The 25,391-nt window shown below is 62.9% G+C and overlaps 1 protein-coding gene across 1 annotated transcript in view; it reads left to right on the top strand.

Annotated features, from left to right (window-relative positions):
* The first annotated feature begins 1,397 nt into the window (after positions 1-1,397).
* SLC6A3 (solute carrier family 6 member 3) overlaps positions 1,398-25,391 on the top strand; it is a 34,832-nt gene continuing 10,838 nt past the window's right edge. The window contains exons 1-11 of the mRNA XM_069555790.1: positions 1,398-1,538; positions 3,086-3,553; positions 4,780-4,911; positions 8,942-9,167; positions 12,951-13,089; positions 13,681-13,815; positions 17,410-17,513; positions 18,858-18,982; positions 21,458-21,570; positions 22,409-22,537; positions 23,471-23,570. Coding sequence (XP_069411891.1) covers positions 3,268-3,553; positions 4,780-4,911; positions 8,942-9,167; positions 12,951-13,089; positions 13,681-13,815; positions 17,410-17,513; positions 18,858-18,982; positions 21,458-21,570; positions 22,409-22,537; positions 23,471-23,570 — 1,489 coding nt within the window. The 5' untranslated portion in view covers positions 1,398-1,538; positions 3,086-3,267. The remainder of the gene's footprint in view (positions 1,539-3,085; positions 3,554-4,779; positions 4,912-8,941; positions 9,168-12,950; positions 13,090-13,680; positions 13,816-17,409; positions 17,514-18,857; positions 18,983-21,457; positions 21,571-22,408; positions 22,538-23,470; positions 23,571-25,391) is intronic.

A 25,391-nucleotide genomic window follows, 5' to 3' on the forward strand; every position in this document is an offset into this window, starting at 1 on the left:
GGCTACGGGAGAGGCAGGAGACGTGGTCTCTGGAATGAAGCTGGAGCCCTGAGCGCGGTGGCATTGAGGAGCCAGGGTGGGCTGCAGGCCCTGGCAGAGAGACACGGCCAAGCCTGTGGCTCAGAGCGGAGAGAGCGGTGTGGCCGCCCATGCAGGGGACGCAAGGTGAGAAAACCGAAGCTTACACGGAGGGGGAGGGGGAGGGTTGCCAGCCGGGACTCGGTCCCGCGGGCTCCTCCTTGTGCGGAGCCAGGGTGCCACCTACCTGTAAGCCGTCCTGCACCTGAGGGTCCCGGGCCTGCTTTCCTCCGCGTTCCGAATGTACAGTCTTGCGGGGGGTCATCTCTGCAAAGACCCCAGTCCGCCGGGTCAGGGAGCGGGTATTGACCGCTGAGGTTTCCGGCCATCCGGGGAAATCGTTTTCCAATGCGAGTGTGATTCAAGCCCTTTGGTTCCAATCGATTCGCGCTCCAGGTCGGCAAAGCGCCGGGACGCTTCGCTCCTTGCCCGACGCGCGGACCCTGGGTCCTGCGCAGGCGTCTCTCGGGCCACAGAAAGACGCGCGTCTCAGCAGCCCGAACCCAGGCGAGGATCGGGTACCTCGCTGTCCGGGCGTACAGCCAGAGGAGAGAGGGCGGAGACCGGGCGGGGTCTGAGACTGCCCACCAGGGCGAAGCCGGGGTCGCAGCAGGACCCCCGCTCCCAAGCCAGGGACGACTGGTCAGGGAGATGTCCCCAGAGGCCCAGACAGACCTCGGGAGGGGCGGCTGCCGGGGGAGGAGGCGACGGAAGCGACAAGAAAGTTCCAGACTGCTGGTCTGGGGAGCGGGGTGGGTACAGCGTCAGGGTGGAGGTAGGTGCAGCGGCGGCGTGGAGGAGAGGAAGCGGAGGGAGGCAAGACCCGCCTGATCCCCGCCCGCCGCCCACCTCCTTCCCCGTGGCGACTGCCCTTCCCGGCTTCACTGGGGCGGAGCAGCGGGTGGGCCGAGGGAGCCCCGAGCTCCAAGCAGATGCCGGTGCGCGGGGCAGCTCTGGGGCGCAAGCTGGGGTGGGAAGGCCACGGAAAAGAGCCCTTCCTGGAGAAGGAGATGGCCACCCACTTCAGTATTTCGGCCTGGAGAATTCCGAGGACTGTATAGTCCGCGGCGTCGCAAAGAGTCGGACACAGACAGTGAGCGACTTTCACACTTGGTCTTGCGAGGCCTGGGACCAGAGGCGTCCCGGGTCCCACGCGCCCCAGGCCCCAGGACGCGCCAGGCCGCGGGCACAACGCGCTGCGGGCGGGGGACCGGCGCCGCCGTCCCGACACGGCGGTGGGCTCCCGGGGCGGGGTGCCGGGGCGCGGGGCGCGGCCACGCTCACCCTCCGCCCACCCGGGGCGGCACGGAGGCGGAGCCAGGGCGGGCGGGCGCCCCCGTCGGCCGGCGGGGCGGGTCCCCGGCGACAAGATAAGAGCCGTGAGCGCCGCGGGCCCGGAGCTGGAGCTTTCTCGGACGCCGGCTGGCGGGTCTCCAGCGGCGCAGAGGCCGGGCGCGCAGGTGAGTCCGGGCCACCCCCGTGGGCCGCGCCGCGCACCGGCGTCCCCTGAAGCCTGAGGCCGAGGGCGCGGGGCGCGGGGCCCGGGCGGGAACCGTCGGGGCGGGGTGCGGGGGAGGCCACAGGTAAAAGTAGCCGACAGTTGGGATGCACAGAGCGCTGCAACAGGGCAACTGGCCATCTGAAGGTGAGGTGGCCGAGAGGTGTGAGCCCGAGAAGGGCGCGGGGCTTTTGTGTGTGCCCCCCCGCCCCGCCGTGTCCCCTGCCCCTGCCCTGCCCCAGGCTAGGAGCGGGCACTGGGCAGGGGGTGGCTGGCCCTGTGAGGCCGGGGCTGCTTGCTCCCTGTTGAACTAGACCTGGGCCTGGTGGGGGCCGCCCCCAGATCCAACCCGGGCGACTTTCAGCGTGGCTTCTCCTCGCAGGGCTTAGCCTTTGCAGTCTAAGATGGGGCAGGGATGCCCAGGAAGGTGGGGGTGTGTGCAGGCTCTGGGCATCCAGGCTGGCTGTAGGGGCAGACTGCAGCTCTGCTTCTGTCCTGGGCTCAGAACCACGCTGCCCAAGCAGCACGTTCTGCTTTCTGTACCCAAAGCTGGCCTGTGAGGCCGTGGCTTCAGGCGTGAGGTGGGCTCACCCCACATGCCGAGCCAGGCAGTCCCCAGCAGGTGATCTCTGGCTCGACTGTGAGGGCGGCTGTCAGAGCAGCCGCTGGGGTCTGCTCGAGCCCTGCCTGCTCCCCTGGACCCTGCCGAGGCCAGTTCCTCTGCTCCTCCCCCCAGGTCCCTTCTGTGCCTTTTCATTTGTCTCAGGAATGTGCTGTGATGAGTTGTGTTGTGAGTTTCTGTTCAAACTCGGATGCAGAGGAAAGTCACCCCGTTTCCGCTGCCTCCTGCTGCCTTCTTCAGTGTGTGTGTGTGTGTGTGCACGCGTGCACACACCTGCAAGCGTGTGCAGTTGAAACATCCAGACGCCAGAAGTCATGTTTGAAGCTGCCCACGGCCTTGAGGGCCCACCTTGCTCTCCGGCATGACTATGTGACTTCTTCCATCCCCCCTGATTGCGCTACCCAGACTGTCATGAAGGTGACTGGGAGGTGATTTCCCAAATGAAGCCGCTCCATGCGGGAACTCGTCCCGTGAGCTCCCATCCCTGCCTGGGCCGTCCCGGGGCCGCGGTGGATGTGGACATGCAGCCGTTCCTTGACGGAGACTTTTGTAATCGCTGCTTTGAAACTTTGACGTCCTGTGGGTGACCCTGGTTTTAAAATCTTGCTTCTGACTTTGGTTGCTGAGTGTAAAGACTGCATGTGCACTGTTGTGAAGAGTGACTCTGCAAAACCACTTGAAGATCATCACCTTATGGGGGCAGTGGGGGGAGCGTGGAGGTAGCCTCTTGCGTTATCACTGAAACCACATTAGAGGTGCCATCACCCTGCCCGTCATGGAATGGGCTGGGGGAGGGGAACAGGGCAGGGGTCTGAGGTCCCCATGGCCTGGCTCCCAGCCCCACGAGGAGTGGAGGTCATCTGCTCATCCCAGCTCCGTCTCCTTAGGTGCTGGGACAGCTTGCGTTCTGCCCCCGAAGAAGCATCTGGAGCGCCACCCCTCCCTGCTCACGCCGCCCGGTGCACCACACTTCAGGCTGCTAAGCCCGTGCATCCCTGTGTGTGTTTCTCTTTCACACTGGCTGAAGACAGAGAGGGCAGCAGCACAGGGTCCCGGAGTCCAGGAGGCCATGAGTGAGGGCAGGTGCTCCGTGGCCCTGATGTCTTCTGCAGCGGCTCCGGCCAAGGAGGCCAACGCCACGGGCCCAAAGGCGATGGAGCTCGTCCTGGTCAAGGAGCAAAACGGGGTGCAGCTCACGAACTCCACCCTCCTCAACCCCCCGCAGAGCCCCACGGAGGCCCAGGATCGGGAGACCTGGAGCAAGAAGGCTGACTTCCTCCTCTCGGTGATCGGCTTTGCCGTGGACCTGGCCAACGTCTGGCGGTTCCCATACCTATGCTACAAAAACGGCGGGGGTGAGTCTGTCCACCTGCCTCCTGCCCTCCTGCCTCGGGCCCCGAGGGCGCTGGAGGCCGGGCTCCGGGGGGACGTGGCGGAGTGGGGTGCATGGACCTTGCACGGTAGCGCTCAGAACGGTCTCATCCCCCACCGGTTCTGTCCATTCGAGGACGCTGAGGCCAGGAAAGCAGGGGCGTGGCTGGCGGCACTGTGACTCTGCCTCCTGTTTCCCAAAGTGGCCTTCACTTTGGAAAAGAAAATTCTCCAAGGCCTGGAGAACGGCCTCTTTGACCGACCCGCCCAGTGCTCACAAAGTGTGCGGCAGCCCTTGTGCTTGGAGCTCCAGGATGCCCAGGGAATGTGTCTCCCCCACTCCCCGGCCCCACCTCCCCTGCACACCCAGCCCTGGAACTGCTCCATCTGCGTTCAAGGCAGAAGACTAAGAAATGGGCCCGGTCACCCTCAGAGTCCAAGCTGAGGAGCCGGTTAGATCAGTGCTCATTTCCCGTGAGTCTCCTAGACGCTGCCACCCCATCGGGTCACTCCACGCCTCGCACTCGGGGCTTCAGGAAACTTCCTTGGGGAGGGCCTGCCAGGGCACCCGTGAGCAGCTGGGCATTTCTGAGCAGGCACAGAAGTCGACCCGAGACAGGCAGCCCTGTGGGGTCTCCCTGCCTCCCCGACCCCTCCCTGGAAGAGCCGTGGCAGAACCACTCTCCCGTGGGCAGAGCGAGTCGGCTGAAGACGGCTGAGCCGGTGGGGCCCCAATCTCTGTGCTCAGAGTGCCGGCGCCCAGAGAGATCCCAGCTGGGGGTGGCTCCTGCCAACAGAGAGTGCTGCCACAGCCCTGACGGAGGCAGGCTGGTGTCCTGGGGGCCAGGCTGCGTTGGACCCCAAGGGTCCACGGCTCACGAGGACAGACATCCCCACTGAGGAGAGGGGACCCAGGGCTGGGCAGGTGGAGAGCAGAGAGCAGTGAGGAGCAGAGCTGCCCCGGGCCCAGCTGGCCCGCTCTGCTCTCGGTTGCTGCGCGTGCCTGGGGGCGGCGGTCCCCAGAGGGATGTGTCAGGGTGCGGTGACAGCGGGAGCCAGGCACAGATGCAGGAGGCCCAGCCTGCAGGGAGCTTCGAAGAAGGCTGACAGCGGTCGTGCCCGGGACTCGCGTGGACGGCGGCGCACCTGCTGGGGTGGCACCGGGCTGGCGCGTCCTCGGTCCAGGCTGAGCGCGCTGTCGCGTCCCCAGGTGCCTTCCTGGTGCCCTACCTCTTCTTCATGGTCGTCGCCGGCGTGCCGCTGTTCTTCATGGAGCTGGCCCTCGGGCAGTTCAACAGAGAGGGGGCGGCGGGCGTCTGGAAGATCTGCCCCATCCTGAGAGGTAACGGCGGAGTGCGGGCCAGGGTGCGCGGTGGCCTGGCGTGGGCCCGGGGCGGGGGGCGGGGGCGTGGGCCAGGGACTGGGGGCGGGGCCGGGGCGGGATATGGGTCAGGGGCGTGGCCAGGGCGCGGCTGGGCGGGGCCGGGGTGCGGCTGGGCGTGGGCCAGGGACGGGGGGCGGGGCCGGGGCGGGATATGGGGCAGGGGCGTGGCCGGGGCGCGGCTGGGCGTGGGCCAGGGACGGGGGGCGGGGCGGGGCGGGATATGGGGCAGGGGCGTGGCTGGGGGCACGGCGGGGCGTGGCTGGGGGCACGGCGGGGCGTGGCTGGGGGCACGGCGGGGCGTGGCTGGGGGCACGGCGGGGCGTGGCTGGGGGCACGGCGGGGCGTGGCTGGGGGCACGGCGGGGCGTGGCTGGGGGCACGGCGGGGCGTGGCTGGGGCACGGCGGGGCGTGGCTGGGGGCACGGCGGGGCGTGGCTCGGGGCACGGCGGGGCGTGGCTGGGGGCACGGCGGGGCACGGCGGGGCACGGCGGGGACGCCCCACGTGCCTGGCAGAGTGTGGGCCAGGGTGCGAGGTGGGCTGGCGTGGGCCGGGGGCGGGGGGCAGGGGCGTGGGCCAGGGACGGGGGGGCGGGGCGCGGCCGGGGCGCGGCTTGGGTGATCGCATAGCCGGTCAGCCACAGCTGTGTGTATTCTGTGCTGCTTTGCTGGGTGTCTAGGCACTTGGACACATCCTTTTAATGACCGAGGGTTTGCGAGCGTGTGTCCTTGCTCCCAGGCGAAGCCAGCCTGCAGTTCCTGGGCGGTGGTGTTTTGTCAAAGTGCTAACACGGTAGAAACGGTAACACAGCCTCCTGTCTGCAGTTCTGTGATCGACTGTCTGTCATCTGCGCTGGTTTGCTGGGGCTGCCATACAGAGCGCCGCAAGCCAAGTGGCTTAAATGACAGACGTTTGTTGTGTCGAAGCTCCAAGGTCTGAACTCAAGGGTGCTGGTTGGTTCCTTCTGCGGCTGGGGAGAGGGGGCCGGGCCTGCTCCCAGCCTCGCTCCTGGGGTCGCGGGGGCCGTCTTCTCCCTGCGTCTTCACGGGTGTCTCTTCGCCCAGGCTTCCCTGTTTATGGGGACATCATTCGCAGTGAACTAGGGCCCACCCTGACTTGATTTTCCTCTGTGAAGACCCTGCCTTCAGTAAGATCACATTCTGAAGTACTGGGGGTTACAAAACTCTTCCACGTTGGAGGCCACAGTCCAACCTGCAGCGCCCTCTGCCTCCCACCTGTGCGCCCGGCCATCGCTCTCCGTGGGTCTGCCTTGTCCATCTGTCACGTATCAGCTGTCTATCATCCGCCCGCGTATCTGACTTAGCGCGTCTACCGATCCATCTTCTGTTTCCATATCTGCCGCCCTTCTGCCTCCGGGCAGCTGTGCTGCTGCTGAGGGGCAAAGCGCACGTCCCCGGGGAGCCGCGTCAGCCCCAGGTGCCCTCATCACTCTGCTGTGACTGTGAGCAACCTGGCCGTCCCGGGGGTTGGCTGTGCACGCAGCCCTGGGGCAGAAGGACCAGAGGCTCAGGCCACTCTCCCTGGGACACGGGGCTGGATCTGCTCTGGCGTTTGGCCAAAGGCAGCTCCGAGTCCCCCAGGCCACAAGCGGAGGGTTTGGTGAACAGAGTCGTCACCTTCTGGAGATTTTCAGCAGCCACCGACAGCCAGCTCATGGCCAGGAAGCTTCTGAGAGGTGCTCGGAAGCCGCGTGGCTTCCTGATTCTGAGGCTGCCAGGCGAGTCCACTGTGAGCCAGCTTCTCCCGGGAGCACAGGGGACAGAAGTGCAGTGAGAAATTATTCCCCAAGGACGGGGTCCACCCCAGAGGAGGGCTTTGGTAGGGACAGCATAGATCTTGTCATCGCTGCTACTGAGCATGTCTCCCGAGAGGGACCGTGCACCAGGGCCTGTCTGTGCTGTGTACGAGTCACTCCAGTCGTGTCTGACTCTTTGTGACCCCATGGACTGTATATAGCCCGCCAGGCTCCCCTGTCCGTGGGACTTGCCACTCAAGAACACTGGAGTGGGTCTCCGTTTCCTTCTCCAGGGATCTTCCTGACCCAGGGTCTGAACCCAGATCTCCTGTCGCTCCTGCATTGCAGGCAGATTCTTTACCACTGAGGCACCGGGGGAATCACTCCTGGTACTGGATCTGTTTAATGTCTGCCCATAAGCAAACTGGAGTCACTCTTTCTGCTTTCAGGGTAGGAAGAGAGTTTTAATGAAGTGTCCTGAGCAGGAAAATAGCTTCTCCTAAGGGTCAGAAAAGCTATGACAAACCAAGACAGCGTATTGAAAAGCAAAGACATCACTTTGCCGAAAAAGTCCCTATAGTCAAACCTATGGCTTTTCTATTCGTGTACGGATGTGAGAATTGGACCATAAAGAAGGCTGAGCACCAAAGAATTGATGCTTGAGAGCCCCTTGGACAGGAAGGAGATCAAACCAGTCCATCCTAAAGGAAATCCGTCCTGAACGTTCATTGGAAGGACTGATGCTAAAGCTGAAGCTCCGGTACTTTGGCCACCTGATGCGAAGAATGTACTCATTGGAAAAGACCCTGATGCTGGGAAAGATTGAAGGCAGGAGGAGAAGGGTGCAGCAGAGATGGTTGGATGGCATCACCGACTCAGCGGACATGAACCTGAGCAAACTCTGGGAGATGGTGAAGGACAGAGGAGCCTGGCGTGCTCAACCATGGGGTCTCAGAGAGTCAGACATGACTTAATAATTGAACAACAACAAACAAGGAGGGTTAGACCCACAGAAAACAAGCCAACGCGCTCCCTGCAAAAGTCACTGTGAAGATAAGCTCCTCCTGGCCACAGGCAGGCAGGACCGGGCCGTGCCTACGAGGTTCCAGGATACTGATGCCCAAGCCAGTCCCAGCAGCAAAGCCGGGAAAGAATGTGGAAATGAGAGAAGTCTGTGTGGAGCTGGGTAAGCTGAACCACAGTAGCGGGACGCAGCAGTGCTTGTCCAGCACCGAACAGGACAGAGGTCTTACCGCAGACCAGCCGTCCACCACGGTCAGGATGACATGGCTCCAAAGACTGCTCGCCCCTCCGTTCTGCTCCAGCGGTCAGGAGCCCCTCAGCGACTCTCCCAAATTCCAGGTCTTGTGACCCAGCCCAGGGCACTCTGACAGGCCCAGGGGGCTCTGCGTGGTCAAGCACGACCCCGGGAGATTCTGGGTGGTCATGCATGGACCTGGGTGATGCTGGGTGGACCCAGATGCCTCTGTCTGCCCTGACTGGCCTGGGAGAGGGATGGTTAGTGAGGTGGCTGCGAGTGGCCTTAGGTGGTTGTAGGCAGCCCAGCTGGGTGGGGCTTGTCTTGGAGGCCTGGCTGGTCCTAGATGAGCCCGGGAGGCTGGGGGCAGCCGTGGAGACCCTGGCCATCCTTTCGTGACTGTTAGTGGTCTTGTTTGGCTCTGGGAGACACGGGGTATTCCTGGGCGACCCTGGGGCAGCCTTCAGGGCCCTGTTGGCAGGGTGGCCTGGGATGTCCCTGGGGGACCCTGAGTGGCTTGGGGTGGCCTTCGTGGACTTGGTGTTCTGTATCCTTGGGTCTTCCTCGATGGCCCTGGGTAGCGGCGGATTTTTCTGATGGTTTTATTTGGCTGGTGGCCCTGGATACCCCTGGGTCAGATTGCCCTGGTGACCCAGGGTGGTCCGAGGTGACTTGAGCCTGGGCGACCCTGACTGGCTGAGAGTGGTGGTGGGCAGCTAGGTGGCCTTTGGTTCCCCCGTGTGTCTGCAGGCGACCTGGCTGTACCGGGGTGTCCCCTTCCGGCCATGCAGGTCTGGTAGGCCTCAGACGGTGCCGGGAGCGGGTGGCCCCTCCTCCGTGACGATGGCGGGACCCACCCTGGGCCTCGTCTCCCAGCGTGCTTAGAGGCGCTGCCTGGCTTCAGGAAGCCCCCGGGCAGCTGCGTCCCGGGGGTGGGGGTGGGGGCAGGGCGGCGCTGACGGGCCGCTCTCCCCAGGCGTGGGCTACGCGGTCATCCTCATCTCGCTGTACATCGGCTTCTTCTACAACGTCATCATCGCCTGGGCGCTGCACTACCTCTTCTCCTCCTTCACCACCGAGCTGCCCTGGACGCACTGCAACCACACCTGGAACAGCCCCCGCTGCTCGGACGCCCGCGCCCCCAACGCCAGCTCAGGCGCCAACAGCACCTCGAGGACCACGCCCGCCGCCGAGTACTTCGAGTGAGTGGGGTCTCCTCGGGGCCAACCGTCCCTGGGAGGGGAGGGCGCCGGCCCGGGGTCACCCGCTGGCCTGTGCTGCCCCCGGGCTCTGGGGAGGCGCCTCCCTGGCTTGTGTCTCGTTCCGCTCCCCGGGGCTCTCGAGGGGCTTCTTTCTGACCCCACCTCCAGCAGCTCAGCTCCGCTCCTGGGGGAAGACCTCGCAGGAAGGGGAACCGGACAGGCTCCCCCCGACCCGGGCCAGCTGCCCTTCCCCACGTCCTGACAGAGGCCACTTCTCCTGAGAAGCACGTTCGCAGGGCCTGCCGCAGACTCCTGAAGCTCCTGGTGGCTGCGGTCTTCCTTTGGGACTGAAATCCCGGCTGGGCACAGTCTGCTCATGTTTCTAGGTGGAAATGAGTCCACCAACAATTCAGAAAAGTGAGCCTCAGCCCAAAATATGATTCTGGTCTTAATCTCAGGTGGGCACAATTTCAAAACTTGCTTTGAGGTAGGAAACCATGAGCGTAAACACGAGGGCCATCTCACTGTGAAAGTTATAAACTCCGTCCTGGAGGAGGTGATCATACGCCTGGGGGTGTGAGCAGAGCCGCTGCCTGGCCCCGGCTGGCAGAGGGGCTTCAGAGGACCCCTTTAATCAGCAGCCGGCGGCCCGGGGTGGTCCGTGAGGGGCAGGCTCTGTCCCACAGGGCCAGCGGAGCTGGGCGAGACCCCAGGTGTGCAGGGCGGGACCAAGCCCTCGGGAGCCGGGAGCATCTGTCGTGCGGGTGTCAGAACGACCCCGCCCAGGGGACAAGTGAGTCCACAGAACCTGCGGACGTCTAGAGTCTGAGGTTGTGTGTCCAGATAGTCGGAGTCTCGTCCTCAGCTCTGGGGGCCCCACGTGGGGAAGGTATCTCTAGGACCAGCTGCTGCAGAAGGCCACAGTGATGGGCAGGGACACAGTGCCAAGGGTTTGGGTGGGGGGCACTGGGGGGCTGCCAGAGGGGACCAGGGCCTTCCTCAGGAGGTGCCAGGAACAGCGTGGCTAGCGGGCAGGTGGTGTGCGGTGAGGCCTGTTTAAGGTTTTCGAAAGAGACTGCTTTTGGCGGTTTGGGGTTAGAGGGTGGAGGCACCTGCAAGGAGGGGAGGGGTGTCTCTGATGGGGAGGTCAAAGGGCCACTGAACGCCCGCCTGCTTGGGGGAGGGGCTCCGAAGGTGAGGGCCTGGTCTTGGGAGCTCTCAGCAGCAGCCAGTGGGTTTCAGGGCAGGGCTGGAAATGGGGGTCCGCTTGGGGTCAGCCGCATCAGATCCACCTGAGAGAGGCCGGGGCGGGCATCCCCGTGGGAGACGCAGACCCAGTACCCTGCCACCTGAGTGCGGTCAGGACTCAGAGCGACAAGCAAGCAAGAGGCGGCAGATTCATCCAGGAAAGGGCGCAGAGCTTTTCGTCAGTCGCTCCGCCCTTGAGGAGCTTGCTCCACCCCGCCGGCTCATTGCCGCGGGTCCCAAACTTAGAAGCTTCTCATCCACAGGGTAAGGCCTGGGCTCCTGTGTGCTCCCCCGCCGTCCCGCTGAGCCCGGACCTGGCCCAGCCTTGACCTCAGTGTTAGCCTGTGATGGGAGAGAAGGGGCCAGAAGGAGAGAGGGAGGGGGCTCTGCGCCAGAAGGGGGAGAGCAGACGTAGCTACGGCCTAGTGCCTGGGGATGGCCCCGCCCCCCACCCCATCCCACCACTCACGGATGTCTAGAGGGAGCTCTCACTAGAGCTGGGTTTGTCATTTCACCAACAAAACGGCAGCAAAGCTTCCAAGCTGGGTTGTTTTCTACAGTTCTAAGATGGATTTTGGTGCCGTTCAGAACGTTCAGGAAGCTGTCAGGTGTGGAATGTGCCGGGTGAGGCTATCTGGGGACACTTAGGAGAAGGGCACGGCTACCCACCCTAGTATTCTTGCTGGAGAACTCCGTGGACAGAGGAGCCCAGCGGGCTGTAGTCCATGGTGTTGCAAAGAGCCGGACACGACTGAGTGACTGACACTTTCTTCACTTTCACATTTTGTTTGGGAGGTCTGGAAAAAGTTGATTTATGTAAGTGATTTTCAGATAAGAAAAATAGAGGGGAAAAAACTGACTAGTCAGTGATTTATTATTAAGAATGCTAAAAGGAAAGAATATATGTGATAAATGGATTTTTTTTTTAAAAAGAGCTGACTAGGGCAGTCTGCTTGGAACTCCCATCTGGAAGAGAAGGGTTGAGATGGAAAGCTGCCTGCCCCTTCCTGGGAAGGGCTGTCAGCAGGAGCAGATGTCCAACCATAGCTGGAGGTGACCCCGGGACAAAGGTGCAGCCTTTGAAGGTTTACAACGCAGTCAAAGATCGGTAACGACACAATCAATTATTAAACTGCGCCAGGAACACCCCCATGTGATTCCACTAGCAGCGAAAACTGGGTTTCCCTGAGACAAGCTCCAGTGACTGTCAGGTCTGGAAAAGTTTTCTGGAATTTAAACTCACTGTATAAAGCCTGGTGGGCCACCATAGAGGCCAAGATAGCTATTAATACAGTCACGAAGTTGTAAAGCTGTGAGTCCTACAAAGTGCAAGCTGACTCCAGAAACCCCAAGGTAACTGCATGTGACTCCAGCTCCATAAACACTTCAGTGTAAAACCGCCTTCGCCTGCTTTCCAATATGCACTTATCGCAGCTCAGCCGCTCAGTCGTGTCCAGCTCTTTGCAGCCCCATGGACTGCAGCACGCCAGGCCTCCCTGTCCACCACCAGCTCCCAGAGCCTGCTCAAACTCATGTCCATTGAGCCGGGGATGCCGTCCAACCGTCTCACCCTCTGTCGTCCCCTTCTCCTCTGCCTTCAGGCTCTCCCAGCTTCAGGGTCTTTTCCAGCGAATCAGCTCTTCACATCAGGGGGCCAAAGTATTGGAGCTTCAGCTTCAGCATCGGTCCTTCCCGTGAATATTCAGGACTGATCTCCTTTAGGGTTGACTGGTTAGAAAGCTATGTATTTAAAGCTGCAGACTAGCCTCCAAGAGACCACTTTAACTGCCTCCCTCATGTTTGATACATCATGTTTTCATTTTCACTCGTTTAAAGTATCCCCTTGTCTGCCTTGTGATCTCTTCTTTAACTCACAGGAGATGCTTGGAAGTTTGTTCTTTGATTTTGAAATACTGGGAGGTTTTCTAGATATATTTCTGTTATTGACATCTAACTTAATTCTGACTTGCTGAACTAGTATATTCTAAAGCTTCATCATTTCTAAGCACCCTGAGGTCTGTCTCGTTGCCCAGTATATGGTTTATCCCTGTGTGCCACATGCACGCAAAAGGAGTGTTGACGGGTTGGAGAGGGAAGTGGCACCCGCCCCAAGACTCTTGCCTGGAGAATCCCATGGACGGAGGAGCCTGGTGGGCTGCTGTCCATGGGGTCACACAGAGTCGGACACGACTGAAGCGACTTAGCACGCATGCATACATGCCGTTGATGAGTGGACGTGTCAACTAGGTCATGTCTGCCCCTACACCCTTACCCTCGCCTTGCTCTGCCCGCCACAGTGAAAGGTGTGTTGAACTCTAAACTGTAGCTGTGGATTTCCCTGTTTCTCTTCACAGAGAGGGTAGGCCTGTGTCTCCACTACGGCTGGGGCCTGGCCTTTCTGGAGTGGGGGACGGGGGTCCCCAGGCTGTGAGGCCAGGTCCTTGCTGCCGTGCCTAGCAGAGGGAGCAGTCCTCTGGGCCGGCCGGCTCCTGGGTGGAGAGGCAGCCCCTGGGACCACAGCCCCTTCCTCTGCAGGCGCGGTGTGCTGCACCTCCACGAGAGCCACGGCCTCGACGACCTGGGCCCCCCCCGCTGGCAGCTCACCTCCTGCCTGGTGCTGGTCATCGCCCTGCTCTACTTCAGCCTGTGGAAGGGGGTGAAGACTTCCGGAAAGGTGAGGGGCAGGGCTCGCCAGCTGGGGAGTGGGCAGGGGGCTGTGGTTGAGGAATGGTTTCAGCACAAGGGGAATCACAACAAAAGATTTGTGCCGATGAAGATATTTCGGTCACTGCCTGGGTGCCCAAAGCAACGACGGCCCAAACGCAGCCATCACCTGGGCCAGCACTCACAGTCACGATCCAGCCCCCGGAAGCCTGCCAGTGGCGCTACCCTCTGCCTCGCCCGTGACCCAGGGTCCATCTTTCACACATGACCCAGGTACACATTTGCACAATCAGTGAGATGCAAATCACTCGAATTTTACGCATCGGAAATCCCGCCACTTGTGCCTACAGCCGTGGCCCAGATGCAGACAGAAGGCCCCTTCCCTGCCAGGCTGTCTTGTTTCAATCCCTGAGAGAGACAGGAAAGAGGGTCCTGGGCGGGCCTGCTCCAGGGGGCATTTGCCGAGCTGACATCCTGGGACTGTTCGGGACACTGGGCTTACCAATCCAAGGCCCTCTGTCTGAGCACAAGCCATCAGTGGCCCTAAGCCCAGCCCTGCCCACAGTGGCTGGTGTGGTTGGACAGCGTGTGCTCTCCCCAGGTCGTGTGGATCACGGCCACCATGCCGTACGTGGTCCTCTTTGCGCTGCTCCTGCGAGGCATCACTCTCCCGGGGGCCGTGGACGGCATCAGAGCGTACCTGAGCGTGGACTTCCATCGGCTCTGCGAGGCCTCGGTGAGTCCGCCCTCCGCTCACGGCCCATCCTCCGGGGCTGGCAGGTCGGGCCGTTGTTCTCTCTGCATCTTGGGCAGGAAACGCTTCACGTGGGGTGACCTGCCCTGCCCAGCAGAGTTCACTGTCCAGGTGCGCAGGGACCATGTGGGCACAGCATGGGGCTGAAGGGACCAGGGTAAGAGGATTAGGAGGAGGGGTCACCCCGGCCTCTGCAGGGTGAAGCCAGGGCAGCTGCCCCTTGACCTCCTCACCTGGGCTGTCCACTCCCTGGAGAAGCCCTCCTGGGTCCTCAGACGAGCACCTGGGGGTGGGGGCGCCAGTCTGTGCCCAAGGGTGTGGGCGCCTAGCTGGACCGAAGCCCGAGCTCTGGCCACAGCATATCTTCAGAGCTGGGCTGAGATGCTGGCCTGCATGAACCAGGCCCACCTCGGGGCGCCAGACTTTGTGGTCAGAAACCCCGGTGCCCACACAAGGTGGCGATGTGACCATCTTGTGGACAAGTGAAGTCCACTGTCTGGCTGCAGGTTTCCTCAGCAAAGGACGACGTTGTCTGGGTTTAAATACCAGGACTTGGCGGGGCAATGGAGGAGGGCTGGGCGGGGAGGAAGAGAGAAAGGAGAAGGCGGCAGGGCAGGGGTGGGGTGGTCACTGGCGGGAGCAGGGGCCACTGGAAATCCAGGTGGACCACACTGGAGCAGCTCTCTAGACCTGGGGCCCCAACAGCCGCCCGGGGAGGCTGGGTCACTGGGTGGAGCAGTCTTGGCCGGGTATGGGGGCCCCGACGCTGCCAGCTTGTGAGTCGGGGGCAGCGCTTATGGGGCAGGAGGAGGTTCCACGGTGGGGAGAGGGTGGGCAGTGGGAGCGGAAGAAGGGCAAGTCGGCAAGGCTCCGAGCCCCCAGGAGCCCCAGGGGAGGGGGAGTTGCCGAGCAGACACTGAGCAGCAGAGAGAGGAAGGCGCCATGGCCACGGGCCCACAAGCTCACAGGGGAGGGCAGCCGTAGAGCCCGCCAGGCAGCTCACGGAGGACCCGTGAGACTGTGAGAGCCACACACGTGTCTCCACGGAGCCAAGGGAGACGGACACGGACGGCTAGGGGAGCGTGAGGTCAGTGGGGATCCCGGGGCCCCACCGCACGGCCGGGCCCAGGGCGCCGGTGGGTCAGCGGAGTGTCGTCCTCAGGAAAGCCCGCAGTGGGTGAGGTGTGCTGGTGGGAGGAGGTGGCCGTGGCATCAAAGGCCAGGTGGGGCATGACCCGGAAATCAGAGAAGAGTCAGGCGTCGGGCGGAAGACCGTGCAGAACAGCTATCAGCCGTGTGAACAGCTGCGTCTGTGAAGCAGAAGGGAGTGGAGACCAGAGGTTGGCACAGGTGAGGTTGCTAGGCAGATGGGTGAGACAGACAGCAGAGTTCAGGTGGATGGATGACAGGCGGCAGACAGGCAGACAGTGGGCGGTGGGTGACAGACGTCGGTGGCAGGCAGTGAGGGGTGGGGCTGCCCTGTGTCCCCTCCTCTAACGTCCCATCAGCTTGCTCAGGAAGGGACAAAGTCAGGACAGAGCATGCACAACCGCTGGGTTCCTGGGAGCCCTTGGGCCCAGAGGCCGGGCCCCTGCATCCCCAGCTCAGAGGGCAGAGCCATTCTTGTCCCCCCTACAGGGTCCTGGCTGACCTTCGCACCATCACCTCCATGACAAGGCAGGAGCTGGGCTCACCAGCTTGGTGGCCATCCTGGGCTGTCCCCTGGGCACCTCTCCCCAGGCTCAGGGTAGCCTCCCTCAGAGGCTGAGCATCCCTGGCATCTTCCTGGGGGCTGGGAAGTGTGAGGGTAGGTCCCATTAACTTCCCTGGGATGTGGTTAGGGGCTGGCTCAGATTGGGGTGCAGGCCCTCAACACCTTCCTAGACTGTCTGTCCCCTGGGGTTCACAGGTGGCAGCTCAGTCCAGGGGAGGCCACAGCAGAGAGTCCTTTCTGGACTTTCAGCGTCCTTTCTGGCCCAGACCAGTGGGATTGGAGGTTCCACTGGGGGCCTGCCCAGCAAGCGGTCAGGGCAGAAGGACCATCAGCTCTGTCCCTCCTCATGTCCCTGGCACCACAGACCCTGGGCTGCTCTGACGTAGAGATGGACCTCCATCTCCTGGGAGCCATTTGTAGGTCTTCATGGGGATGAGGGGACCCCCTCTGGGGTCAGCATCCCTGCCCTCGGTGGTGTCCAGGCTCTTGGCCATTCATCTGCAGCTCTTGAGCCACCCTGCCAGGCAGGTGAGGTCTGGGCTGGGACAGACACTGTGCTGTCCTGGGATGGGGGCGAGGGGTGGGGGGGTGGCCTCCATCCTAGCAGCAGGGAATGAGGCCAGGAAGTAAAGGAAGGGCCGGTCTGGATCAGCCCCAAGAAGCTGCCCAGTGGGTCCCAGGGTGGGCTGTGGGCAGGACCCGGGCTGGGGCCTGGGGCAGCGGTGAGCAGAGCCTGGCCAGATGGCCAGGAGGTGCCTCTGGGTGGGTGGGCCACATGTGCAAAGGCTCTGGAGTGACCACTGGCCACTGAGAGGACCTGAGACTGCAAGGGGGCAGGAGCGCCCCCCACCCCTGTGCCCCCAGCCCCTGCCTGCAGAAGCCTGCCCGCCCAGCCACTCCAGGCCTCGGGAAAGCCTGGTCGTGCTGTCCTCGGTGCTGGGCTGACCCAGGGCTCTGGAAGTGCTGCCCAAAGGACTGAGCCCCACAGGGCCTGGTGTAGGGGCTCCGTGTCCAGCCCCCTCACTGGGTTGTGCTCAGGTCAGCCACCTTGTGCCCCCAGCTGGGGGCTCTGGAGTCACGGCTGGGGAACCGGCCCACAGGCCTCATCTCAGGCTGAGGGACTTTGGGAACAGCCCCCAGGACCCTCCCGTCCCCACCTTTCAGGCAGCGGGCCTGGCTGCTCTCCCAGGGCGGGTGTCCGCTGTCCTCCACCTCCCTAGGCTGTGCGGGGCCCAGGGGCGCCCACGTCATCATCACCGGGTCGTAGGGTGGTCTCTGTACCACCCTGACCCGAGCAGGTCGTGTCCGACGTCTGAAATAGCGCCTTGATCCAGTATCGACCACACGGCCTCATTTGTCATGCGTGCCAGGTGCCCGGGATGTCACCTGTGCCACCTCCAGCGAGTGCAGAGCTTGGAGCCACTGCTGGCTCCGCGGGCCTTTCTGCGCGCGCCGTAGCGGGCCCCCCATGCGCCCTCCGTGTGCTGCTGCAGGAAGGGTGGGAGGCGAGTGCGGACGGAGGCGCCAGCGTCACACAGCTCCATCAGGAATCCCTGCTCTCCCCGGGGCGTCGGCCCAATAAGTAACCCCAGGTCCCGCACCAGGACACAGCCCCCTTCTCCTCAGGCCCTCTCAGGGTTATTCCCTGAGGTGACATTTGCTCACCGACAGTGATGCCAAGTTTAAGTGTGACTGTTCCTCAGAGCCTGTGGCACTGAGGGCCCAATCCGTGACCCTGCCTCTCCCCAGGCTGGCCGTGCCCCCAAAGGGACCTCTCCCCACGGGGCTGCCCACCCCGCTCTGTCTCCCCCCGGGGGCCTCTCCTGGTGGGGGCCGCTCACTCTGTCTCTCCGCTCCTGCAGGTCTGGATAGATGCGGCCATCCAGATATGCTTCTCGCTGGGCGTGGGCCTTGGGGTGCTCATCGCCTTCTCCAGTTACAATAAGTTCACCAACAATTGCTACCGGTGAGTCCCGCCCCGAGAGAGGCCTGTGGTGTCAGGTGGGCAGGTGTGCCCCTGGGTGAGGGGAGGGGACAGGAGCCGTGCTTACAGCCCCTTAACCGCACGTGGAAATGAGATGGGAAAGCCACAGGCCAACACTGATTCCTGCTTAAGGGAGGCTTTGAAGCAGGAAGATGCTGCCCCCTCCCTGGGAGGAGGTCTCTCAGGCACCCCCAGGCCCCTCCTCTGCCCGACTGGGCCACCCTGTCCTCCCAGCATCCGGGGTCAGGCTCCTCACCCGTCTCCCATGAGGAAGGGCCTGTGCGTGTCCCCACCTGACCTTCACTGAGGGAGCGGGGACCCCAGGCGCGCCCCAGACCCTGCGGAGCCCCCCACAGACTCAGCACCAGGACAGGCAGGAGCGTGGCCGTGCCACGTGCCCAGAGCCCCAGCAGCCCGGCAGCCGGCGCTGCCCGGCCCAGGAGGACCTGAGCGACCTACAGCCACTTGCCGGCCCGAAACCGATCTAAAGACAGAGAAAGGGCTTCCTCCGGGACTGCTTTCCTTGACCTTTGAGCCAGCGTTTGTTTTCTTTCATATCGTGAGGATAAACATGCGGTTAAAAACTAGAAGGCGGTGTGTGCAGCGGGAAGGCCAGGCGGACCGTTACCCAGAGGCCCACACAGGGGTGGCGTCTAGACGGCAGGCCAGGCAGCGGCTCCCGAGCCCACCCTGTGCCCTCCCGAGTCTGTGAGGGTCCTTGCCCTCGGGCACTCGGGAGGGCTGGCCCCGCAGCCCCTCCTCCCTGCTCTGAATTCTCGGCCCTCAGAGTGGGGTCCCTGGGCCAGCAGCCCTGACCCCCAGGCACGTAGGGGAAACACAGCATCTGGGCCCCACCAGCCCCACCCCGGCAGCACCTGCATCTTAACAAGGTTCCCAGGAGGCATCTCCAAGCCCTGCCTGGCAGCCCTGTGGGTCAAGGTGGGGACCCCATGGTCACCTGGGCTGCCCACCGGAGCCCAGCTTTGCCTGTGGGATCATCTCACCATCAGTGCTGAGTCAAGAGTCCCAGGAGCCCCTTGGTCCCCAGGCAAGCGCAGATGGCTGGTCACTGGAGGCCTGACCTGGCCAGGGTGTGGCCAGCGCCCAGAGCTGCTCAGCAGGGGGTGCAGGTGGGCAGCTCACCACTGTCAGGGGGTCCCAGCCTCCCTCCCTCAGGGCAGCCTGGGACAGGGTCACAGGAGGGGCTGGCCTGCCCATCTGGGGAGCACCCCCAGCCGCCAGCACCAGACACAGCCAATTACGAATAATGACGGGAAATTGCAGAGGCGCCCGGCCGGGCTGGCACAGCGTGTCTTGTTCCTGCAGAGACGCGATCATCACCACCTCCGTCAACTCTCTGACGAGCTTCTCCTCCGGCTTCGTGGTCTTCTCCTTCCTGGGGTACATGGCCCAGAAGCACAGTGTCCCCATCGGGGACGTGGCCAAGGACGGTGAGTGGTGAGGTCCCCACTTGCCTGCTCCCAGGCTGCCCAGTTCTCGAAGTGTTACCCTGCAAGCTGAGAGGGAAGCGCACGGGCACCCAGGGCCCTTCCCAGGAGCAGCTGACACGGCGGAGAGCAGGGTATCTGGGCACACTGCGCCCACCACCTCCACGCACTCCCAGCTCCTGCCCCTTCGGGCCCTCCTGCTGGATGCCAAGGCCGGGTCGAGGTTGGCCTCGGCCCAGGGCTCCTCACGGAAGCCACTCGGGCTGCAGGACGAGGGTCCGGTTCCCCTCACCTGGTGGGGGACATGCAGCTGAGGGCTCAGAGTCGTTCCAAGTGGCACAGATGGCCGGACCTCGGTGTGGTCAGCCAGAAAGAGGCTGGGCTGGCTTGGACGCCAGCAGTTACTTTGTTCTGAAGCTTTTCCCCCAGCCCTCCAGGGGCCATGGCGCATACACGTGGGAGTGGGGTAATAGCGGAGAAACCCCCAGGGTCTCTGGCACACAGTGGCAACAGAGACCCACGCTCCCAACCTGCTCACCCAGCCGACGCGGACAGGAGTGTCTGCAGACGAGGGCTCAGCGGAGGGGAGCGGGCAGCGGAGGAGTGGGCACTGGTGACGTAGGGAAGCAATCTGGGCCAGCAGGAGAGGACTGGGCTTCCAGGCCCAGAGCAGGGTGCTGGGGGGCCTGACTGCTGCGCCCCTGGGCATTCCGTGCGGGGGGAGGTCTGCTGGTGCTAGATCCTGGGCAGAAGGCATGGCTGAGGCAGTCTGGAGCTGGGCCAGTCCAGGACCTGGGCCCCAGATCGCTGCTGGCCCCGCCGGCCTGAGGGTTGTCCTGTGCCTGCACCTGGAGGAGCCCCTTCCTCTGAGACCATCCCGCTTCCCCCCTACAAGCTCCTCTCCTCCTGGGTCTTCTTACTCTTGAGCAGGAGGGCTATCGAGGAGAGCAGAGGGCGGACCCCACCGGCGCCCTGAGCTCTCTGTGGGTCAGCCCGTCAGTCTATCCGTCGAGTGCTGGGAGCCCCACTTGGAAAGCAGGGAACAGAGTCTGGAGCCGGGCGGACGACCCCCTCCAAGTCTGGCAGGAAAGCTGGGGACCCAGATGAATCGCCACGTGCTTCCAATCCACTCTTTCCTCCTGGAAAAAAAATATCCAATAAGGCCAGGAAAGGGAACCTGATGCAAATAAGGACTGAGCAGTGGAATTTACTCACCTTTGCATTTTGCATTTTCACTGGGTTTTGCCCTTTATTATGATAAATAGCAGTAGTTTGCAAGAATCCCCATTAACCCCTGAAAGTCAGCTGACCGTCTTCATTGCATTTCCCAGAAAAGCAAAGTAAATGTCATTTATAGCTCTAATTCTCAAGAAAACAGGGGGAAATAGTAACCCAGGAGCAAAAATGAAAAGTGAGGATACTGGCTTTAGTTCAACCAAGCTGATGGGCATCTTCCAGGCTCCTGGCGCTTAGACTTTAGGGCTTTTCAAACCATCTGCCCCTCCTGCCCACATCAGAAACCGTGCTCCTTCCCGGGGTGTTGGGAGTCCCAGAGCCCAGGTCAACACCAGGGCCCCTGACAGATCTTGGAGGTGGAGCCTGGCTCCGGCCTTTGGCTCTCTAGAAGCATCAGTAGGTGCCCCGTTCCTGTTCCGGTCGGCTGGTGCCTGACCCAGGCCCCGCCGAGGACTGGGAACCGGGAAAGTGGTGAGTTGTGCGTCCCTGAGCAAGCTCTCGGAGGCTCCTGTGAAGCTAGCACTGAAAGTGACCGACTGGCAGCTTCCTGTGGGGTCTCCTTTACTTTGGGGTCACTGGCAGTCAAGTGCCTGAGTCCTGACCACTCCCACCCCTCCCCGCCTCCACCCAGATTCCACCTACTGGGGGTGAGGGAGCTGGCGTGGCCCCCTGTGTCCCCACTCCCAGGAGTGTGTCTGGGAGACAGTCAGAGGGGACAGAAACACACCGCGTTGCAGGGAGCACGTGGAGAGGTGCGCTAAGTTGTGGCGTCTCTGTAACAGCACATGGCTTTTAAAGATCACACTTAAGCTGGCACAGAAAAGCATCTACTGTGTAGGCTGCCTGACAGCAGCAGCGAGCGTGAGTGTGTGTGTGTGAGTGTGTGAGTGTGAGTGTGTGAGCAGCAGGCACAGGAAACCAACCAGGAGGCCCCCAGGGTCTGGAGGGAGGAAGCACAGGGTGCCCCCCCCCCCGGAAGCCCGTCCTGCCCTCTCCCTGCTGGTGTGCCCCCTCCTCTGGGGGCACGGGGTGTGGGAACGGCCGAGGGCTGGGGTACGGAGCAAAGCCCTCGCTCCAGGACCTGGCTTCCCTTCTCCCAAGTCCTGGGCCCCGAACTCAAGGAGGGAGGCCTTTGCAAGGAGAGCAGTTTTTCACTGCCTTAGGGCCGGCTTCGGGGGCGGGGGAGGGCGGGGGAGGGGCCTGGGAAGGTCCGCCCTGGGTGACCGGAGGGCCTGCTTCCAGGGCCGGGGCTGATCTTCATCATCTACCCGGAGGCGCTGGCCACGCTCCCGCTGTCGTCCGTCTGGGCCGTGGTCTTCTTCGTCATGCTGCTGACCCTGGGCATCGACAGCGCCGTGAGTGGTCTCTGCATGCCCTGGGGCCCCGCCAGGGACAGCCAGCTCACCTGGTGCCCTCAGGGGCTGGCCAGCCTGGAGAGCCCCAGGGCCCGCACATACCTGTACCTGTGCAGAGCCCCCGAGTGGGGGGGCAGTGGGGCCCCACAGTTCCTGGGGAGGGCTCTTCAGACCAGCTCTGCCCTGCTGCCCCTGGGGGCGTGGCGAGTCCTGGGCGGGGGGGGGGGGGGGGGGGGCGGGGAGTAGCGTGCTGCAGGAAATGGGAGCCACACAGCACCCAGCAAGGCTGGGCCTGACTCCAGCTTTCCCCGCCCCGCGGCCTTCTGGTGGGAGCGGGTGCTGTTTTGGGCGCGGGGGGGCAAAGGTTCCTGCCTGGCCCACTGGACATCCATCCTGTGGTGGCCCTGTGGGCCCCTGGGAGGGCAGACTTCCTCACGCTCCACCTCCACGCAGCCTGCTGGGGACCAGCACCTGAGATCTCAGGTCCCATGTCTGCACCCCCTGAGGGACATGGCCAGTGGCCAGGCCAGGCCTCCTGGGACCAGAGCTCAGCTGTGCGGTGGGGCAGACACTTGCTTAGAGAAGCCTGGCGGAGCTGAGCCTTTGTGGCGCCACATGGGGCAGCATGACCCTGGCCACGCCGCTCCCCAGCAGAGGGCAGGACACGCACCCCGGTCCTCCATCTCCAGTGGCCGTGCCGAGGAGCAGCCCTTGCTGGGGGTGCCCTCTGCCCCCCGGGACCCCATGCGGCTCCCGACTGAGCGTGTGGGTGCAGACGGCACGCGTGGGTCCCCGGGGGGCAGAGGCACCCGCAGCGCCCCTTCTGCCCCGGCTGCAGATGGGCGGCATGGAGTCCGTGATCACCGGGCTCGCGGACGAGTTCCAGCTGCTGCATCGGCACCGGGAGCTCTTCACGCTGCTCGTCGTCCTGGCCACCTTCCTCCTGTCCCTCTTCTGCGTCACCAACGTGAGTGCCTGTGCCGCCCCGGACGCGGTCTCACGGCAGACGGAGCAGGGGCGCTCCCCCCCAAGCCACCCGTGACCTGTAATGATGCACGGGCATCCGTGCTCACGCACACGGTGGCCTTGAGTCAGCCAGAGCGGCACCAACGGTCACTCAGCGTCCCCGCAGTCGCATGTGGTCCCCGGGCGTGAGAGAGTTTGGTCTCCAGCGTTTCAGCACCTGGACAGCTCCCTGTGGGGCGCCTCTGGGTTTGTGGGGCAAGAGGGTTGGGGGGCTTCCCTAGTTGCTCAGCTGGTAAAGAATCCACCTGCAATGCAGGAAACCCCGGTTCGATTCCTGAGTTGGGAAGATCCCCTGGAGAAGGGCAAGGCTGCCCACTCTGGTATTCTTGGGTTTCCCCGGGGTCTCAAACAGTAAAAAATCCACCTCCAGTGTGGGAGACCTGGGTTTGATCCCTGGTTGGGAAGATCCCCTGGAGAAGGGAATAGCTACCTATTCCAGTATTCTGGCCTGGAGAATCCGTGGCCTGTATAGGCCCTGGGGTCGCAAAGAGTCAGACACAACTGAGTGGCTCACTTTCACTCAGGTTTGTGGGAGGTCTGTCCGGGGTGGAGGTGGGGGGAACAGGGCTCAGGGCCCCTCCTCACAGAGGTTCTGCCATTGTTGGCATCTCCTGGCTTTCATCCCTAACTGTACCAGGAGCCCTGGAAAGGCGGGGAGAGGTTGGTTTTTTGGTAATAGCCGGGTTCCCAAGTGGCTGCTCGTGGACTGAACTTTAGTTTCTTTCCTGAGTGACACTCCATGGAGAGTAAAATAGAAGGTGTCTGTAAGCTGGCGCCTCAGGCCAGGCTGATGTTTTGGGAAGAGCAGTTCCGTGGGCAGGCGTGAGAGCCGGGCACCCTGAGCTCAGTGGGTGCGCCCCTCCTTCCCCCCCAGGGCGGCATCTACGTCTTCACACTGCTGGACCACTTCGCAGCCGGCACGTCCATCCTCTTCGGGGTGCTCATGGAGGTCATCGGGGTGGCCTGGTTCTACGGTAAGAACGAGTCCTCCTTGGGCTGGCGCGCTCCTACCGGCAGGACAGAGCTGCTGTGCTGGCGTTGTGACTGGTCAGCTAGCATCTGTGGGGCTGGTCGCTGAGGCACCCAGTGGCCCTGCGTTGTGGGCACTATGGCACCACAGAGCGAGGCTTGGCCGCTGCGGCTTGTTTAGATCCATGCAGGCAGTTAGCCTGGACGGCACCCTGAAGTCGCCCCTGTGGTCAGGGCGCTCGGTGTGGCCACGTGATCCTGGGCTGGGCCTGGAGGAGGAGGGTGGGCTGGCTCTGGGTGCCGCCCTCTGGTGGAGGCGGTCTCTGCGTCCCGCTGAGCAGAGTCCCGGCACCAGGGAGGCAGGGGAGCTGGCCGAGGGGGGCCTCGCTGGGGCCTCAGCTGATGGGAGGGAAGAGACAGGAACGCTCAGTGAGTCTCAGGCCAGAGCTCCCGCCTCCGCACGACGGCCCCACCAGACTCCTGACCCCCTCCCGCGGGGCCAGCACTCGGGCGCTAGGACTGCGAGCCCTCAGGGTGGGGGGCCCGTTGGTCGGCAGGTGGTGTGCCCAGCCTGCAGCCGTGTGCCCCCGCCCCTCCTGCGTGTCCACCGTGTTTCCCGGGATGTCCTGAGGCAGGACTGACAGCAACAGGAAGCCGCCCTGCAGAGTTCTGCTGTGCCCTTCCTGCCGCCGTACCCGCCCACGCTGGCTCTCCGTTTCTCTCCTGGGGCTTGGGCCCTGGTGCCACTTGGCTCACCTGACCAGGCGTCCTTGACGACGTTCGCCATAAAGGCCCGAGATAACAGGCACACTTCTTGCACGTGTGTGTGCAAGACCTCCGGCCAAAGCCAGAGGTCTGTGCCGTTCGAGAACCGCAGTCTCGAGCCAGCCCTGATGCCACGTGAGGGGTCATGGCCTCTGCTTCAGCCCTGAAGTTACAACCTGTAAAGCACTCTAGCTTTGAGAGGCTTAACCGACAAAGAGCCCTTATTCCGAAAACACTCTTCCAGTTACATTTCCTTTTCTACAGAAAAGGGAAATATCAGCCTCTTTGTACTTTCATTGGCACCTGGAATCAATGCCTAGTCTACAGTTTTAGACTGTAATCTCCCCAAATCAACCCTGAATATTCATTGGAAGGACTGATGCTGAAGCTGAAGCTCCAGTACTTTGGCCATCTGAAGCAAGGAGCTGACTCACTGGAAAAGACCCTGATGCTGGGAAAGATTGACGGCAGGAGGAGAAGAGGATGACAGAGGATGAGATGGTTGGATGGCATCACTGACTCAATGGACCTGAGTTTGAGCAAGCTCCAGGAGATGGTGAAGGACAGGGAGGCCTGATGTGCTGCAGTCCATGGGGTCACAAAGAGTCAGACACGACTGAGCGACTGAACAACAACATCTGAAAATAAAACCTCAGAGAAAGAGAGAAAGTGCCTCAAGTGTGTCCAGCAGCCAAGAACATCCCAGAGCTGGTGGAGGCCCAGGGGAGCTGGCCTTGCGGCGACCACACGCTCCCCAAAGAGAGACCACAGAGACCGCGCTTCCTGCAGACAGCAGTTCTCACCAGAGCACGGCCTCTCAGTGCCCTGAGGTCCCTGTGGTCTCCGGATGGGCCAGCGTGGGAGGGGCTGCCTGCCCCGGAGCTGCCCGAGGGGCCCCAGGGGACACCCCGTCTCTTCGGGCCTTTAGGTTCAGCCTCCACCCTGCTCCCTCAGTCCCCCTCCGATCCAAGGTCTAGAGAGAGGGCTGAGTGTGAGGAGGGAATCCTGCATGGAGGTGTCTCTCTGATGTCCCCGCATGTGACGTGAGACTCAGGAGGCCT

Source organism: Ovis canadensis, chromosome 16 (genome assembly GCF_042477335.2).
Source record: "Ovis canadensis isolate MfBH-ARS-UI-01 breed Bighorn chromosome 16, ARS-UI_OviCan_v2, whole genome shotgun sequence".
Taxonomy (NCBI): Eukaryota; Metazoa; Chordata; class Mammalia; order Artiodactyla; family Bovidae; genus Ovis; species Ovis canadensis.